Here is an 18,734-nt window from a genome sequence, read left to right as displayed (position 1 = left end):
AAAGAGCAAGTATGTTATATAAAAACTGTTTTGGAGGGTAATTGGCTCTGATATAAGGTTCAGTGGTTTGCTTCAAAGTGTTCCCCCCTCAGGCAAATACTGGCTTTTCCCTTACAAAGGTTGAGAACACATGGTTTAACATCAGCCCTGACTGTCAATATCATCTTCTATGGCTTAGCAATACTACTTTCTTGTATAGGAGGAGTTTTTGAAAACAGATAACAAATTGCTACCTTTCAACATTGCTTCAGAAGTGACAGAACATTCTGGGACTGTTCTGAGGAAGTAATCTGGCTTTTTGTTTTATCTACATGACCACGAGGTGTTTTGGTGTTTGGGTTTTTCAGTTTGTTCTTTGGGTTTTTTGTGGGTGTGAGGGTTTTTTGGTGTTTGGTTTTGTTTTTTTTTTAAAGTTTAATTTTAATGACTTGGAGAATGCTGATCTGTAAATGCTGTGGTCTGATGAGAAGCTTTTCTCCATATAGGTCGGAGGTTCACATACCTGCCGTGTCTGTACAGTTCGGTTTGATACTTGAAGCTTACTGCCGAGGAAGTGTTGCTCATATGAAAGTGCTTGCTAAACAGGTATAGACTTCCCTTTTTCTTTAAATCTTGACCTGTCCTAGCTTGTAACTCAGATACTTATTCCATTGCTCCTATGGGGCATGTTGGTTACTTTGACAAAGTCCATCTGTTGGGGAGCAGGGTTTGGAAGGAAGGATGGGGCAGAGAAATAAAAGGGCTAAATGGAATGATGATGGAGCAGTCCTCCCTGGCACGGAAAGCAGCTCATGCTGAGGGCTCAGAGGTAGGGAGCTGTTTTTTCATGGAGTTGTGAGATGTGTGAGATACTTTCAGCAGTACACATACGTTCTGAATGGAACAGTACAGTATCTGGATTATTAACTGAAAAAGGGTTTCTGTGCACTTAAAACTTGTGACCATTTTTCCCCAGTAAGGGTGGCTTGTTTGATACAAACTATTACCTTTCTATCTAAACTTTATCTAGATGACTCCAGGACTACTTTCTGCAGCTTTGGCTTTTGGTAAAAGGTGATGCACAACCCCCTGAAGTTGTAGTATAATGTAGTACTCCCTGGAAACAGAGGTGTTGAAGTAAACCAAACACTCGTTTTTGTGTTAATATAGATATGCCATTTGAAAAAAAAAAAAAAAAAAAAAAAAAGTTTACTTTTACATACCCTAGTAAGTGTGAGAGGTTTACCTTTAAATACACTAAATCTATAAGCAGATCTTCAACAGACACTCACAAAACATGTTTGAAGTCTCTAATGCAGTTTTAGCAAGTTAATTCAGATTATGACCATCGAAATCTCTGAAAAATGATCTCTGGAATGAATGTATTTGCTGTATCAGGCTACAGACTAACTCAGTAGGTGTCTGTTTGATGAGTGTTATTTCTAACAGTTTTGATACGGTCTACATTGAAACTACGCTTTGAGAGGCACATGGAACAGGAATGTACTGTTGTGCTCTATTCCTGCAGTTCACAGGACATTGAAAAAGACCCATCTCTTACACATGTGTGCTTGTTAGTGTTGTCAAAATCATAAAAAGATTAGGTGATGAAATGCTTTAAGCAATAGACCTAAGGTCAGTAAAGTTTTTGCGCACTTCACAGGAAACAAATGTCAGTACAATCAAAGAAGGGGCAAAAAAATTCCCAACTGTGCAAACACGGAAGAAATTCATAGTAGAAATACTTCAAAAAGTTCCTGTTTGTACAACACAGGTTCCATTTTGTTCCCTTGTCAGTTATGTTTGTACAGCTCCTAGAATAGTGGAAAAGCAGAGCGCTTTTGGTTTTGACAGATGGCTGACCTGGCAGGTCTCCATTGCCTCGGTTTTATAATCAAACTGCATACAGTTTCCCCAGCATCCTGCCTGATGGGGTTCTGTCTGTCTGCAGAAGTGCTAAGTTTTGACTCAGCACCTTGTAAGTTAGACTGAAGCTTCCTTCTATAGAAATCAACTTTTGTAATTATTAAATTGATGCTGTTTGCTAGAGAATATGTGTGTTACTGAGTGTAGTAACGGTGGCTAGTGCAAATACAGGTGATTGTTATAACAACTATTTTATACCTGGCTAACAAGTTGCTTAGATGTAGACGTAGAAATTTGTATTTGTTGTATGTGCTATCTAGGTTTGTTACTGAAGGTGTTATGTACATTCATTCACATCACTAGTTTACTTGTTTTCTTAGAAATTGTGCCAATAGAAAACTTTCCAAAACCGGAAAAGGGAGAGAAAAAGGGTTAAACCCACCTGTATTGATTGCAAATAATTGCCTTGCCTTTTTACACATTTTTAAGGTAACTATTGCTTAGATGAGATATGATTTGGAACCTCTTCATTGATTAGAGCATTTACCTCACACCTAACTTCAGCAGGATTTTAATGAGCAAACTCTGCTCTGTAAAAGTTGACGATGTCTAGTTAAGTATATGAAAATTCTCTGCAAGTAGTCACGTGGCCATTTCATATTGTATGCAATTAAGTGAACATGTGCAATGGAAGTATCTGCATCCATAGCTCGTCTCGAATAATGTTTGATTTTGTTAGCAGTATGAAGCACTCTACTTCTGTTGACTTCTGTATAGATAGAGGCACCTATGTTAGGTGCTTTGTTGAATTAGCAGACAAAAGTTGTGTTTTAAAGAAGGAATTTATGTAAACCCATCATACATTTAAATGCCTCATTAATTTTTGGAGATTTTAAGTCATGCTTTAAAAAGTGATTCGACGCTTAGGAGCTTTCATCCCATCAATGGCTTTGTTACTTATGACAGTGGGATTTCTGGGACATGAGCAAATTAAAAAAAGGCTATTCTCATATTTTTTCAGGAATGCCATCTTAATTGGCATTTTCCATTTCTAGAAAGTTGTAGAGTTATTTGTTACTTTGTTGTGTTTTGAAATGGGATTTTGCATTATGTATAAAATCGGAGCAATAACTTCTAAAGATACAATATCTCTTTCAGGTGGAAGCCCTTAATAAAATGAAGACTTTAAATAGCTTAATTAAGCTGAATGCCATGAAGCAAAGCAAAGCAAAAGGAAAAGATGCAATGCATACGTGTTTGAAACAAAATGCTTACAGAGAAGCACTTTCTGACCTCCAGTCTCCTCTGAATCCTTCTGTTATACTTTCAGAACTACAGTAAGTTGAGAATGAGTGAATAGAATGTCGCTGTAGCTTTTGCACAGAAACAGTAAAGCAGAAATGCATACTTGCTTTGACTTCCTTTGGCTGTATTGTTCAGCAGGTATGCTGTCAGAGGGAACTTTTCCTATAGCGAGAGAAGGTCTGTTGGGAATCTTCCTAAGGTTAAGGTATCGGTTAAGTCAGAAGATTCTTGTGATCTGCCATGAAACTTAATACTCTCTTAGCCAATGCATTACCATAGCTTAATATGTTCAATTGTAAGCCTAAAAGTGAGTTAGACTGCATTCCTGGCTTCTGTTTGTAACTATAAGCACAAAAGCCATTAGAACCTTTAACAGCACTTAGATGATGGGAAAGTATATAAAGAAAACTTTTCCCTGAAAATGCAGGTGCTTAAATTAAGTATTACATATGTGCATGCTAATCACGGTGTCTGTAACAGGTTTGTTCATAACTTGGTATGTGTTCATAGCGTAGTAGCAGGACAAAAGCAGAGATAACTTCAGAAGTTTTAAGTACTTCCAAACTGAAGCGTATGTGTTCTGTTGTGTTTTGAACAATGTTTAGACCTTTCCAGTTGGATTATTCTTATTTGACTAAAACTTTTGTATTTTCTTCTAGCGTTGAGAAGTGTAGATACATGGATTCTAAAATGAAGCCCCTATGGATAGTATACAACAATAAAATGTTTGGAGGAGATCTTGTAGGGATCATCTTTAAAAATGGTGATGGTAAGCAATGCTAAAAATTTTTTAATATTTCCTTTCCTTTCTTCACTCCCACGCTTGCACTTAAGCTATGTTGCTCTGTATTGCCACAATACAAATGTGGTTTACTCTAACATCGGTAAACAAATTGAGCATCATCTTCTAACTAGGTTTCAAATTATAGACATTATCAGCCATGAGGATGCAATTATGGTTAATTCCACTTTAATTTTTAGGCTTGACAAATACTTTTAGATACCTTTTCCTGAAGGCCTTTTAAACATTATAAAGTTTGTCTACAATACCCTGAGAAATTGAAGTAGCAGTTTCATCCTTTCATTACAGATCTGCGACAAGACATGTTGACGCTCCAGATTTTGCGTTTGATGGACATACTTTGGAAAGAAGCTGGTCTGGATCTCCGGTAAGGATCTTGAGGGCTACTTTATTTGGGTGGAGAGTCCACTTTTAGCAGTAAAGCTTTCCTGTTTTTTAAATACCTACCCTGCTGTCCCCTTTCTAAACATCTATATCGAAGCCCAGAAGTTTCAGTTGTCACAGCCAAGGTGAACAGGCTGTAGAAGGCAGTTGCTTTAACTAATTAGATGGCTTCTCTTTGCACTTCATTCCTTAGATGGCCCACAGTCCAAAAGAATTTAGCCTTAAAAAGAAATAATGGAAGAGGTGAAACTTTGAGATTATTTTTTTTTATTATCAAGCAGCATCTTTTTCCTGGTGCCCCCTGTCTCTTGTTGTTTAAGTCGGCATGCTGATTATAAATTCCACTCTTCTCTTACATAGTTTACTGTTTTCATCCTTTGGAAAGCATCTAGATAAAAAGCATCTATGAGGTCGGGAACCAGTTCTTGAGTTAAGGCTCCAGCAGGCAGGTTTTGTGCCTTTTTGTGTTTGTGTCTGTGACCTTCCCAAACGGAGGCGTTTCATAAATTCCTCATGTAACCAACTTACCTATTAATGGTCACTGATTTTCCAGGCATGTGCAAAAATGGGACTTTAATGATTATGGGAATTACAACTCTTAAGGTCTGAGATACACACGTGCAAGTGAGGTACAAACATAGAACATGTATCTGCTGGTCAGGTATTAGCTGCTGAGGATTGCACCTGGAATGCACCATCAAGACTCTCCAATAGGTAGAACTAATAGGCAAAACTTCTGTAGAAATTAGTACTGGTAATTTGGGGGTTGGGGAATAGAGGGCTTGAGGTTCTTTATAATAGAATTTCATTGTATGGTTGAGAATAATCAGATTTGTGGAATGCACAAACACAGGTTCTTCTTGTTAACATTTTCTTATTTCTCTTGATCTTACTTGTTAAGGGCATGCATGGTTTGTGCTGCCATAGCCACAAATTAACGTATTAACTCTCCAAATAAATTTTACACTTGTGATCTATTTCCTACAAAATTTAACAGAAGAATATCTGTCTTGTATTAATTAGATGACAAGCCTCATGAAGATGAGGGTCTTGGGAGAGAAGTTAGTTACTTGTGCTTCTCTTCTAGGAGAGCTGTTGTGCAAAGAAAATGATGGTGATTGAGAACAGTCGCTATGGATTTACCAAGGGTGAACCATGCCTGACTAATCCAATGGCCGTCTTTGAGGGGAGGGAAGAGTAGTGAATGTCCTTACCTTGACTTTAGCGAGGCTTTTGAGTCTGACTCCCATAATATTCTTGCCTCTTGAGTTAGGATGTTACAGTCTGGAAGGGTGGACAATTACAGGCTCTTCTACCTGGAAGCTGTTGCCAAGTGGCTTATCACTGGATTCTATGTGGAATTTTGAATGAAATTCATCTATATGTGAAAATCTTAGCCTTGTCAGTATTCTGCGGTGGAAGACTTTTATTATTGAAGTATGTATGTAAGAAAAAGTACTGCCATCTGTTTTATGCTTACCACCCACTAATGTTAATAACACTGCACGGTTTCAGTTGTATTTTTGAATCATGATAAACGGTGCATAGTCAGCAGCAAGACAAGATTCTGTAGTAAGATGAGGTTGACAGGAAAGGTGTTATATTTAGAATCAATACTATAGCGGGGGGGGGGGGGGGGAATATGTTGCAGTTCCCTTGAAATTTTCAATGCCATTGCAATGAAGTAGTTCTAACCAAGCCATTATAAAGACAGTGGAGAAAAAGCATGATGTTCTGGCGCATTTGTACTGAAGTACTAAAGACGTGTTTATGGTGTTGAACTCACTTGTGTTTCATGCTAAAACTTCCATTTCTGCTTCCTTTAGGCAGGTTTTGTGAGGTTGTCAAGTGCCTGATTTGTTTTCTGTTAAGACAGAAATCCTGTGTTTAGAAAGAGTCTTCTCATTTGCTCTGCTGCTTCTGCAAAGCCACTTCTTTCAAAATGAAGTAATAAAACCTTTCCAAGATGCCATGAGCACAGGAGTTGCCAGCATGTGGAAAACTTGTTTCATAATGATGAGGAGGGTTGTGGGATTTTCGTTTGTTACTAGTTTATCAGTCAAGTCTCCAGGGTGATATCTCTTCCTATGTAAACTAGTCACTTTTAAATCAGCAAGTAGCAATGAACTCAGCTATTCTTTGTAGTAGCCATTTTTCCTTCCTTCCGCGAGCAGCCCACTGGTTACACCGAGACTGACGGTCATTGTGAACATCAACGTACACTCTGAAGTCCCACTTTGCATTTTTTTTTCTTGATAAGACACTATTTGGATGTCAGAAAACATTCTTCAGACCAGAAATACCTTAGTATCTTCCAAAGTCTGTTGCAAAGCTGAGATAAACATGACTTCTTTCTAGGAATAGGAGAGCATTCCAAAGAGCAACAGTATTGGGCATTGTTCAGTGTAACCATGCAACCCTCTGGTTCTATGTAGGGAATTTTCCCAGCCAAATCATGTGCCAGTTTTAGCTGATACAATTCTCAAATTCTAATTGTTTTTAGGAGAATAGTTCTAAAGAAGATACTGGGTGTCACATTATTATAAGCCATTAGGAAGCCATAAATTCAGTCTTGTATGCCTGTGAAAGAGCTGTAATCCTTTGTGTTTAAGTGTTGTTTATAAGGTTAAAAGTACTTATTTAAATATTACTTGAAATACTTCATTTGGATTCTTTGAGCTAGTTTCAAATTTTTTGTGGTTCGAATGTAATAGTGGGAGCTTCGTATCAGCCTGCACAGATAAGTAAAAGTATAAATTTGCTACTTACGTTGCTTAAGGAAAGATTCCTCTGAGTGAAATATGGGATGAGGGAATTAGGAATGTGAATAATAAATTGTTTCTGGAAGTGTATGTTTGTGATGAGGTGGCTGAGTGTGTGTTAAGTTGAACGATGATTGGAAGAAACTTCAGATAATTTATGTCATTATAAACAGACTGCGAGGAGACTGATCCAGCATTTAGGAGCAAGGACAACCTCTGGCAGCTGTGGAATCCCAGATGAGGCATACTTGTGCTGCTGCCTTCCCAGAAGCTTAGGTTGTGGTTCTAGCCTGGGCCACACACTGTGCCTAGCAAACAGGAATAGTGATAAGGAGACACCAAATACGCTTTTCTTGACTAAGGCATTTTTTTAAACTCAGCAAAGGAAACCAAAAAAATAGCTTGTCATGCCCAAGATTTCTCTTAAAACTCTCAGAAGAAAAAAAAAAAGTAGAAAGGGGAAGTTCCTGGTGAGACTTGAAGTTCTATAATTGGCCTCTTCCATTTATCTACTTAAGTGGCAGCATTTTCCTTCCATTCATCCTTTCATAGTTATGATTATGAAATAAAATGCTGGGATTGAGGCAGGTTTATAATTCCATATCTGACAGAGAGGTGAACCAAGAGAGATTGCCAAGAGAAGGCTTGAAATGGCCTTAATTGAAAGGAAAATTTGACAGAACCACCACTCTGCACACCTGGAGCACGAGGATGCAGCTAAGAGGGTACAACTTTGTGATCTCTGTGTTTACAGTCTACTTGCCTCTCGGGAAGAGATAACTTCAACATCTATGAATTAGCAGCAGTGTTAATGAGTTGTGTTGCCGTGTGTGAGTCGGGACTTGTTGGCTTGCTTCTTTCTGCTTGGGTAAGAGGCATGGTGTCAGACAAAAAGGTAGTGTCAAATCGATGTGCCTTCCTGAAAAATACAACTTCATACGTCCATACCAATGAGTGAATTCTTTTCTTCTCACCCCGTGTCGTCCTTGGAGGCTTTAGTTTCCCTGAAGCTGTTGCTTCCTTTTATCCACGACAGAAAGTCTGATAACTCCATTCAGGCTTCTCACTTGTTTCACCGGTGTAAGAGCGGAAGCAGTTGCTGTTTGCCTCTCTCTTCAATCAATAATACCTAGCCACCAGCAAATCGTACAGCTTCTGTGAAGCACGGATCAAATGGCAACCAGTATGCTGCCATTGAGGAGTTTGGGGTGGGATCGGTTTCCTTATAATTGCACTGCAATCTGCAGTTAGTTATTTAGTAGTAATTTAAAATGAAATCTTAGCCCAGTCCGTGCCTAAAGCAAGCACAATATTCCCAGTGGCATTTCTCTGCTCTGGAGAGGAACACAAAATATATATTGCTTTTGAGATCTCCAAAGCTGAAGAAGGAGAAAGCTTGGTTGGTTGGTTTGTTCGTTTAATTGTCAACTGATTTGTCTCCTGGGTAAATCACACATGCTGTGTTTTGTTGTCTAGGTTCCCATGTGTGCGTTCTGACTAAATACCAGAACAAGATCAGGATTTGTATCAGAAAAGTAAATATGTGTAGATGAGAGGACACAGCCTTGAACTGCAGTAGGTCCTTCGTCCTGGGCTATCGCTGGATGGACTGTGGAGTGCTCGACTGGGTAGAACTCCAGGTGTAAATTGCATCTGCTTCTCTGTGCAGACCCGGCCGTTAGACAGCGGACGGTCACCCAAGACGAACACAGCTCTGTCATTTAGAGAAGTCTCATTCAGAGTCAGGTTCCTTAGACATCAGTTGTTCAAGTACCAGAGAGAAATGAGAAAACCAAAAAAGGATATTCTTTAATTAATCCCCATACCTATTCATTTCTAAGACAAACTACTATCTGAAAATTGAGCAGGAAATAGTTGGCCTAAGACATTACTAAGTACACGCAGGCAAACTTCCTCAGTTCTTTCTGTAGTTTATCTCTAGTTGTTCCTTCAAATATGGGCAATTGTGGAACAAACTTAAGTCAAATGGTATTTATATTGAGGTTGCATCTGCAGAGAAACAAAAAGCCTTTCAGAGATTCAAATTCCCACTCTTCAAGTTAATTTGCTTTAAAAAATTCTACCTCCGAAGTAATGTGTATGGACATACTCCTAGTAGATTAAATAACTTTCTGTTATTTCAGTGAGGACTGTTTAGATATTACAAATACATGTCACAGCAGAGAAGCATAACATCTGTCTTCCTAAGCATGCTGCGGGGTCTGCAGCGTTGCACCTCTTAGGAGAGCGATCCCGGCATCAAAAAGAATTTCCACTGCTTTACTGATGTTATAGCATTGAGATGGTGTTAAGGGAGAAATTAGTGAAGTAACAGAGCAACAGAAAATCCCAAGTCAGAGGAGTTTAATCTGTGTTGAGTGACCTCTGCTGTGGTAAATTGTCATAAAAGTATTTAGTACATGGGTACTTTTTGAACAGATGGGGGGAGTTCCCCAAACTATTTAATTTCACTGCCTATTTATAGTGAGTTTTCATTTTCACCTCCCTTAATACGTGTGAAGTTTGATGGTAAGCGGCTGTGTATGAATGAAGTCTGAGTTCACAAACACACTGAAAAATGTATTCGTTACAAGTCTAAGAGATGCCATTATTTTTCATTAATGCCTGAAGTTACAGAGAAGATGTTGATAAATTGCTAGAGCTTGGTGTTGTATTTGGAAAGATACTACTTTGGAGAATTAAAACTCTTGAAATCAAGAACAGTATTAAATGGAGCAAAGAAGAAAACTCCCTGTCCTGCCCAGGACTGCCGGTTTGATCTGTCTGTGGTCTTTACTGGCATTACAAAGCAGGGAGCATATCGTGCTGACAGATGTTGAAGTCAGAAAGACCAGGATGAGATGGAAAGGGCCCAGAGGATTTGTCCCTAACTTGACTCCTGTCAAACTGTCTCTCTGACAAGGATGTTTTTTCCTGCGGTTGTAAGCACACGGCCCTCAAGGGGCTGAGTGCTTTCATCATTGCTTGCTTTTGAAGGGGAAGTTGTTGGACATGTGCCCAGTTAAGCTGTGAGTAGGGTGGGTTGAAATGCCATGGAAGAAGGCCAGCGTGCACTTTAACCTAGCAATATTTGGCTTACATTTGTCGTGTCGTGATAAGGATGGGCAGTGCTTCCTTCTATCATGAACGCTGGTGCTCGGTAATTGCAGATACCTTTGTGGTCATTGTGAGGAGCCTCTGCTCTGGATTTTAATCGGGGAAGTAGATTAGAATAGACGTGGGAAGAAGGTTCCAAATTTTCGCTTCTTTTTTTGTTTTGAAGTTGAGTGTTCTCTAAATACTCTGTTGAATCTGGGTTTGAGTTTGCTTTGTGGCCAGTAGAGAAGAATCCCCAACTATACAGTTACTACTGCCTGTGCTGCTTCAGTTGTGTGTTATCACTGAGGTGGAGAAACTGTCCAGTTATCTAGTAGCTGTTATGTCAAAGAGCTTGTCTGCAATCTCATTTATTTTTCTTCTGTGGCTTGGGATAATAGGCTGTGTCAGTAAAGAGATGTGGTTCTGCTTTGTAACAATCAAGACTTAATACCTGGTTTATGTATAAATAACTAACTACTCCACCAGCAGTGGGGTTTTATATATCTATGTCCATATATCTATACACATGCACAAACACGCAATTTTTTAGTATGTCCTGCAATTTTTTTGTACAGCTTTATAAGTTAATGAGTGCTAGTCTATAGCTTGTGTACCGCAGTTAGATTTGCACAGGCATCCATTCTTTAGTACGTGAATTCATGCCCAGAGTTGAGGTAACATTCCTGACCTGAGATGCCTGGCGTGAGGGTAGGCACCTCCCGTTGTGGTGCAATGCCTTTGAAGAGTTTGCTTTAAGTTCCCATTGCATACGTTGAGCTCCCATCTAAGTTGCCATTCTGTTTAGCATCTGGAGTGAGGAAATGTGTTGGAAAAACACTTACCTATTTAAACATCTCTCTCCTTCATTCCTGTCTTTAACTGTGTCTTATTTTAATGTAGTGATACTGGTGTATATGTTTTTACTAGGCTTAGTGTATGAATGCACAGGAATATTCTTAAATATCAGGTGGGTTAAAAGATGTACTCCTGGTTTTCATTAGGTTTCAATGCTTAAAATCAGTGAGAGTTGGAAAATGTTATCTCATGCTTATATTTATAAGGTTTGCTAGCTTTTTAAGTTGAAATAGGAAGAGTGGGGGAAAAGGATAAGATCCTTTTTCTCATTTACACAGATAATTTAGTCCACAGTGAACATTAGTGTCACTTAGTGTCTGTTTAGCCAGTAAATTAACAAATGAAAACAAAGGGCTCCATCTACGGTTTCTCTTGTAAAATTACAAGTAAATGTGTTAGTAAAAGGGAAAAATTAGGATTGCTTGTAAGTTCTTTTTTTTACATAGATAATAGGAAAAATCAATGTTTTAAATGTATTGCTGCTATTTGGACTTTGCAAGCATTATCTGTGTGTTAACCTTTGAGAGTTTAATGTTCGCGTTAGCACGAGTATTCAGCCTGCTCAACATATTGCTACACCAAAGAAACATTCTTAGTGTTTTTTTGGTTTTAACCTAAATCTGCGTTTTGTTTCAGGATATTGCCCTACGGCTGTTTAGCAACTGGGGATCACGCTGGCCTTATCGAGGCTGTGTCTAGCTCAGAAACCATTGCTGACATTCAGTTAAATAGTAGCAACGTTGCTGCTGCTGCTGCCTTCAACAAAGATGCTCTCTTGAACTGGCTGAAGGAATACAATTTAGGGTAATTTCTACAGTTATTTGCTCGTAGTGTAAGCTACAACGTTCCTGTAACTTTCTTTTTCAGTTTTGAGGAATGTGTGCCTCTTCTGGCTGGTTTGTTACTAGTTATTTTTCTAGTATGTCACATTCTGACTCAGTTTCATGGTGCCATTAGAATTCAAACAATGATTGAGCTGAAATTCTGCCATTTGCAGCATTTTGACTGCATGTTGTTAAGTTTTACTAGATTTGGCAAAACAAAGGAACCCAAGAAAAATTTCATAACATTTGCATTTCTCCTATTCTCCCTTGTATAATAACAATAAAAAGAGTATTATTTTTTTTACAGTATTTTCTCTCAAATAAGTCTAGTTTTACAGCATCCTAATGGGTTTCTGGTTTAAACAAGCAAAAAATCCTTATTGAGGCACGACATGAATTACCAGTAGCGTGCACTAATCTTGTTTGTCTTTGTGGTTATAGAGATGACTTGGATCGAGCCATTGAAGAATTTACTCTGTCTTGTGCTGGCTACTGTGTAGCTACTTATGTATTGGGGATTGGTGACAGACACAGTGACAATATCATGGTCAGAAAAAATGGTCAGGTAAAAATCTCTTCTGTTAAGCAAAATGACTGCAGTATCTGTTGTGCAAGAATTATTTTGAGAACTTTTGATTTCTTTAGTGTCTTGGTAAAATCAAATCAACATGTTGCAACTGATGTCTTTGTTTACTGAGAATTGGAGGGAGCTTCAAAGAAAGGGAATGTAAGACTAGTGGAAGGTCCAACCAATGCCTGTTTCGTAAGCACTTTGATATCAAGTGAGGCTGTTCTGTAGAACTCTTTTCAGAACATCCAGATGGCCTGTTAATGGTTTGGATTCCTTGAGTAAAAGTAGTCATTTGAGCAGTGTAGTTTTCCTGGAGTGAGTCTTTGCAGCCCACCTGTGCAGGCATTTTCGATACAGAGCTCAGTACCAGCGTGATGCTGTGACTGAGTTTCAATGCCTAGAACCTAGGTAAACTTAGAAATGTATTTTCCTGTTTAATTGTTACTTTCTACTGTAACTTGTCTCATTTTACTTAAATTATTCTGCCTATTAAACTAGCAAAGATTATGAAAGTGAGAGGTTTATAGATATTTGCATTATTCTTTTAAGTTTTTATCTACTAGAAGAAAGCTGAAGTGCTCTTTGACTGTAAAATGGGAGAACTCTCACAAGTTTCTTGAGCTTAACTTAATTTCTGCTAGCTTTGTTCCTGTCTTTTATGTAGGAAGCCCTTGGATATGATGTTGAGCCTCAGGGGCTTATTGTTGGGCTCATTGTTGCTCATTTTTCTACCTAATGTTACCAGCAAAGATGTCTGTTGGCAGACATCAAAAGCTTAAACCTGAGATAATCTTTTGCATGCAGATTTGTAGCAGTGGTCCTTGTAAGACTGTGAATGTTATCACTGATTTAAAATAAATTTTGAAATGTTTTAAAACTAAACACTCCCAAGGGGTTGAAACCATGGGCTACGGAGAGTAGCATTGTGAATTAACTGTTCTTGATGCCAGTATCCTATGGAGAAATTAGAAAAGTGAAGCATTTTACAGAGGAAATTAATTTTCACTTCTGGTTGCTTTTTAGCTTTTTCATATAGATTTTGGGCATATTCTTGGAAACTTCAAGTCCAAGTTTGGAATTAAAAGGGAACGGGTACCTTTCATACTCACCTATGATTTCATTCATGTTATTCAACAAGGGAAGACAGGGAACACTGAAAAATTTGGTCGGTGAGTGTTATTTCAATCTCTTCCTTTTGTAACCAAGATGATCTCTGGTGATAAATTCCAGCCCACCCAGGAACCTGTCTGGGTTTGGTTTGACCATTTGTACTGGTGTGGGAGTGCGCTAATAGGCGTTTAGAATCTACTGATTGCATAGACATATGCATATACAAATGCATGAACGTGCATTTGGAATTTACTATCTGCTTCTCTGCCTGAGCTAGAGTATATACACAAATTACTTCGTACAACAGAGGTTGCAGCTCTGCAGTGGAAACATAGAGTTCCTTTTTATCTCCTCTGGCAGGGGATGGCATGTTCTTCTGGGCTCATCTTGTTTTACCTTCAGCAGCACTGGGCACTAGGGAGGGATTCTGCAGACTGTTGTTCAGGCGAGATGAAGCACTGGAGCTGGGAACAGGCTCCCTTCTGCCCTTTCTGCACATCGGTGCACATCCAGTCTGCTGATGGATCCCAGCCTTACTTGGATGCTTTGGCACATAGAGCCATGTGCTCGTAGTCCAACACTTTGACATGCCCCTTCCCATCTTGGGTTAGAGAGCTGCAACAGAACACGAAAGGGAAAACTACCCTCTGTGATCCCGCCTGTCGAGGCAGATTTTTCTATTTCCTTTCTGTGTCATTCTCACCAATGACGGGAGGGGCATTCTGAATGTTTTGCTCTCACTTTGCTATCATTTGCACAGGAAGAATTTATTAACAGACATATGGAATGAAGTACCTGGGTATGGCTTGATAAATCTTACAGCTGCTTCTGGTGGAAGAAGCCTTACGTTCGTTTGTAACGGTGTGCCTAGTAAGAATGGAAAGCAACTGCCAGTGACTGTGTCTCTCCTGGAGAGTAAGGAAATGACCCTGTGGCTCCATTTTTAAAACCATGAAGTAAAAGCTCTTAGGTGACTGTGCTGCTGCAAGAGCTGTGGAATACGGAGTACTTTAAATGGCAGTAGGATTCCACTTTCACTTGAAAAATTCCTCAGAAGATAGTTGATTCTTTGAAGTATAACTTGTCATCTTAGTCTGAAGGGGTTTTCCCATTTCCTGTGGAAATCTACGGATCTGACAGTGGACGATGGCACATTTGGGGGCACGGAGCAAGTTTTCAAATGTCTGCACAATGGGTCTTTGCGCTAGATGTGGCTGTCGGTTCGATTGTGACCGTGTTTGCAGGAAGGAATTACATTACAGAGACAGGCTGGATTGGTAGGGACTGCGGGAGGTTTTCCTTCTTCCACTGTAGATCCACCATATGGAATCATCGGGGCATTTCACCTAACAAATTCTCAGGGAGGCAGGACACTGGCATTACCTTTGCTATTTTTTTGTTCCTTCTGAAGAACAGTGGGGTTTTTGGTCTCGAGTGCTGATGCTTTAAGGACTTGTTGGAGAGGCAAGGGATATTTTGGTGAGAATACACTGGAGGTTCCAGAGACATCTCTGTCCCTTCTGTTACTGGGTGCCTATGATGTATGTGTTAGACCAGATAAGAGTTGTTGGAAATAATTATATGTGTTTGTCAGCTCTGTAAGTTCTCATGTGTTGTCTTCATTGCATGTGCTTTGTGGGTGAACGTGAAGGTTCCGCCAGTATTGTGAAGAAGCATACTTGATTCTGCGAAAACATGGAAACCTATTTATTACACTCTTTGCACTGATGTTAACTGCAGGGCTTCCGGAGCTAACCTCTGTCAAGGACATCCAGTATCTCAAGGTAAAGTAAGATGTACAGCTCAGCAGGACCTGGCATCTCTCCAGTATGTGAAATTTGATTCTAAGACGAATACGTTTTTATTGTTGCCCATTTCTGTCAAGATTTTCCCATAGTTCTCAAAGCTTTCAGCTCTATAGAACAAGGTCTGTGGTCAGTCCTGGTGGTCAAAGGAAACTATGAATGTATGTTCCTCTGAGCCATTCTGTAATGAGTTTAGCATTCCTGCATCTATGCTATGACTGTGCTATGACTATAGTCATTTCAGGGTGTCTTATGTCCTGGCTCATGCACAAGCACAGACCTGTAAAGATGAAATTTATTTGCTTAACTCTTTAGTTTTATATTAAACCCAGAAAATACCACTGATGTATCGCTCGATGAATAATAAGTGAAAAAGTGTCAAAAACAAAAAACCCCAACAAAACAGAATGTGGTTTATGTGGAAAGGTGAAGGAGACCTTAACTGTGGCTTTCAGGATTCCTAACAGTACTTGTTTTCCTGTCATCTTAGGACTCTCTTGCCTTAGGGAAGAGTGAGGAAGAAGCACTAAAACAATTTAAGCAAAAATTTGATGAAGCACTCCGTGAAAGTTGGACTACTAAAGTAAACTGGATGGCTCACACTGTTCGAAAAGATTACAGATCCTAGAAGATTTTTGCATTTGCACTAAGCTGAATGTTACCTTGATAAGTGTTTTTAAGGGGGGTCTGTAGCATGGACCAACAAAACTTATTTTAAACAAGAAAGAAAACAAAAGATCAGCAGAAAGAAATAGGCTGAAATAATTCCTGAGTCTTTTGCACTCTGCTTCTGAATGCTTCATTCCAAGACTGTCTCTACAAATATTGAACATCCTGGATAATCAGTTCCTGCTGACTTTGCACGCTGAGAGCTACTAGGCATTTTTAAAAATTCTCTGGTACTTTATGGAGGTGTAAATATTTGGTTTTATACGTTAGGGTAATGTGCTCTAACATACTCGGGAGGTTTGAAGACCTCGAACAAAACTGTTGTTCGTTTGAAGTTGGGACTTGAAGAGTGAATTTTTTTTATATCCTAATCTGGCTAAAAATGACCATATTGTGTATATTTTTCATACGAACCCTGCCCTACTGGCACAGATGCATTAATTCTACTGTAAATAGCAACCACAGTATTGTTGTACTGCAGGGAGCTGCTTAATGTCTTACGCTGCTGCCAAAAGAAGGGTGGGTGTTCGGAAGATGTGGGCGGGGGGCGATGTCACCACCAACACACCTTTGAACATGATGCAGCGTCCAGATGTTCAGGGTTGTGGGATTTTGTTCCTGTGACACACACACACACAAGAAGCCCTTCAGTGAGAGGAAAATTAGGCCAATTCCAAATATGCCTGAGAATCCCTCATCGGTAACACTCTCCCGTTTGGCCTCTGGGGCTTTGTTTTCAACTCCTGAAGAGACACAATTATTTTGGGTTCAGCAAGAAGCTCCTTACAACCTTACGTTGTAATTCATATCTCAGATTAGTTGTGCCATGCAAATGTACTGACTTATGTATGGACAAACTTTCATTAAATGTACCACACAGAGTGATTTTTAGAGCAAACATACCAAAACCCCCAATTGTTTGGAAAATGAAGTGTTTATGGAAAAAAGATCATTCTATAAAACACCAGTGAGAAGTTAATTTTTTCTTTCTGTATTTATTAAAAACTTGCAGTAATGTTGCTTTACCAAGATATATATGTTGAAGATGGTTGCTGAAGAAACTGGATTTGTTTTAATTTATTTAGTGAGGTACCAGGCTTTTAGGTGCTTAAATGGAGAGCAAATTTGTGACGTGCAATAGGGAACTGCTGGTTAAAAGATGTAACATACTGTTTCTGAACATCAGCAAGGCAGACTTTAACTACTGCTTGTTCTCCAAGGAACACTGGTAGCTCTCAATTCTTGTTGACGTTTGAAAGAGAATTAAACATATATATTTACTTTTTGACTAAACAGTTGTTTTGCATAGAGATGTTGTTTTATGTAGGAATTTAATTAAACGTGGTTTTACTTTGTTGAAAGTGATTTATTTTTGTTGTTTCTTTTAAAGGTCAAGAACCTTATCTGGAGCCAGGAAAGCATTTTATGCAGTGGTTTGGTTCTTTTGTCCTCAGCCTTTGGGCTAATCTCTCTGAAAAGATCTCTGCTTCTAGAATATTGTGAAAGAGGTTTGATTTTGGGTTCTGGTTTGTGGCTTGTTTGCGTTTTCTTTAAAAAATAATACAGTGGCATTTAAGGTGTGGCATGTCCCCCTTTTTAATTTTTGTATTTTCCATTTTTAAAGCAGGTGGGAGGAAGGGTAAAGAAACCTGCCTTGCAGGTGACAACTCAGAATGCTTTTCCAGGTTCACCTCTCAGGGATGAGCCTTACACGAAGCAGTGTTTATAAGGTCACGAGGGTTAATTTTGTGATAACTTCATGTTGGAGTACTGGTTTGCTGAATTGTATTAGTAAACAGATCACCACTTTCCCTGGGTTTCTATCATCTGTGCTACAGCTTATGGCACACAGGGTTTCATTCAGAAAATAAATAAACTGCTCTGTGTAAAGTAGGAGGGAAGGCCTGTTCTCCGCAGTGTCTCCTCCAAGAGGAGAACGCTGGAATTCTGTCATGTGAGCCCGTTAATTATTTCTGTACTTACTTCCCAATATCCAGCTATACTGTTAAAATGGTAAGTTAATTTGGGCTGAGTGGGATCGTACTTTTTTTCTTTTAAGCCATTAATTTAGACAGTTTGCAGAATTCAGAAGGCATCAAATGGTCAGATTGTAATATGAGAGTTTAAAGACTTTCTTCGTAACGGTGAGTAGAAACATAACCTTTTTAAATGTGGAAAGGATGTAGCTTTATGCAGGTGTAGAAAAGAAACAAAAGTTATAACTTTGGTCTAAAATACCTTCAGTTGAGAAGGTCTTGCATTACATTAATTACTTCTAATCTAGACTGCGCATTTCCTTGGAAAAATTACCTTTCTTAAACCAACTCTGCTCCTCAAGGCCACCATTGTACAGGACAGGGGGAAAAGATACCTAGACTGCTTTAGAAACAACAACCGAAATTTGGTATATGTAGTGTGTATATCGTATACATTATTTTATTAGTTTTTTCTTTTGATTGCATGATTACTTGATGGGTTTGCTTTCTTTACCTTGTGTCGTGTGATTTGTGACAAATGGTGATGACTGCTGCTTTTACAGTCCTGCTTGTCCTGTATTTGATTTCCAGGGAAAGAGCTCCTTGTGAATGTGCCCCTCACCACTGGAGCGGCTTGCTTTCCCTTTGATGCTTTTATCAGTTTTATTGATGATGTACAGATTGCCAAGTCATTCACGTTGTAGCGAATGCCTTTGACAGAGCCTAT

At 39.0% G+C, this 18,734-nt stretch overlaps 1 protein-coding gene across 13 annotated transcripts in view; it reads left to right on the top strand.

The window, feature by feature from the left end:
- PIK3CB (phosphatidylinositol-4,5-bisphosphate 3-kinase catalytic subunit beta) overlaps positions 1-17,392 on the top strand; it is a 101,268-nt gene extending 83,876 nt beyond the window's left edge. For all 13 annotated transcript variants that reach the window (XM_055816940.1, XM_027779519.2, XM_027779521.2 and 10 more), the window contains 9 exons: positions 486-585; positions 3,004-3,182; positions 3,810-3,919; positions 4,241-4,319; positions 11,689-11,856; positions 12,318-12,441; positions 13,471-13,616; positions 15,209-15,341; positions 15,853-17,392. In XM_055816940.1, coding sequence (XP_055672915.1) covers positions 486-585; positions 3,004-3,182; positions 3,810-3,919; positions 4,241-4,319; positions 11,689-11,856; positions 12,318-12,441; positions 13,471-13,616; positions 15,209-15,341; positions 15,853-15,990 — 1,177 coding nt within the window. In that variant the 3' untranslated portion in view covers positions 15,991-17,392. The remainder of the gene's footprint in view (positions 1-485; positions 586-3,003; positions 3,183-3,809; positions 3,920-4,240; positions 4,320-11,688; positions 11,857-12,317; positions 12,442-13,470; positions 13,617-15,208; positions 15,342-15,852) is intronic.
- Positions 17,393-18,734: the final 1,342 nt, after the last annotated feature.

The sequence above is a fragment of the Falco peregrinus genome, chromosome 12 (genome assembly GCF_023634155.1).
Source record: "Falco peregrinus isolate bFalPer1 chromosome 12, bFalPer1.pri, whole genome shotgun sequence".
NCBI classification, from domain to species: Eukaryota; Metazoa; Chordata; class Aves; order Falconiformes; family Falconidae; genus Falco; species Falco peregrinus.
This window is presented reverse-complemented; position numbering and strand designations above follow the sequence as displayed.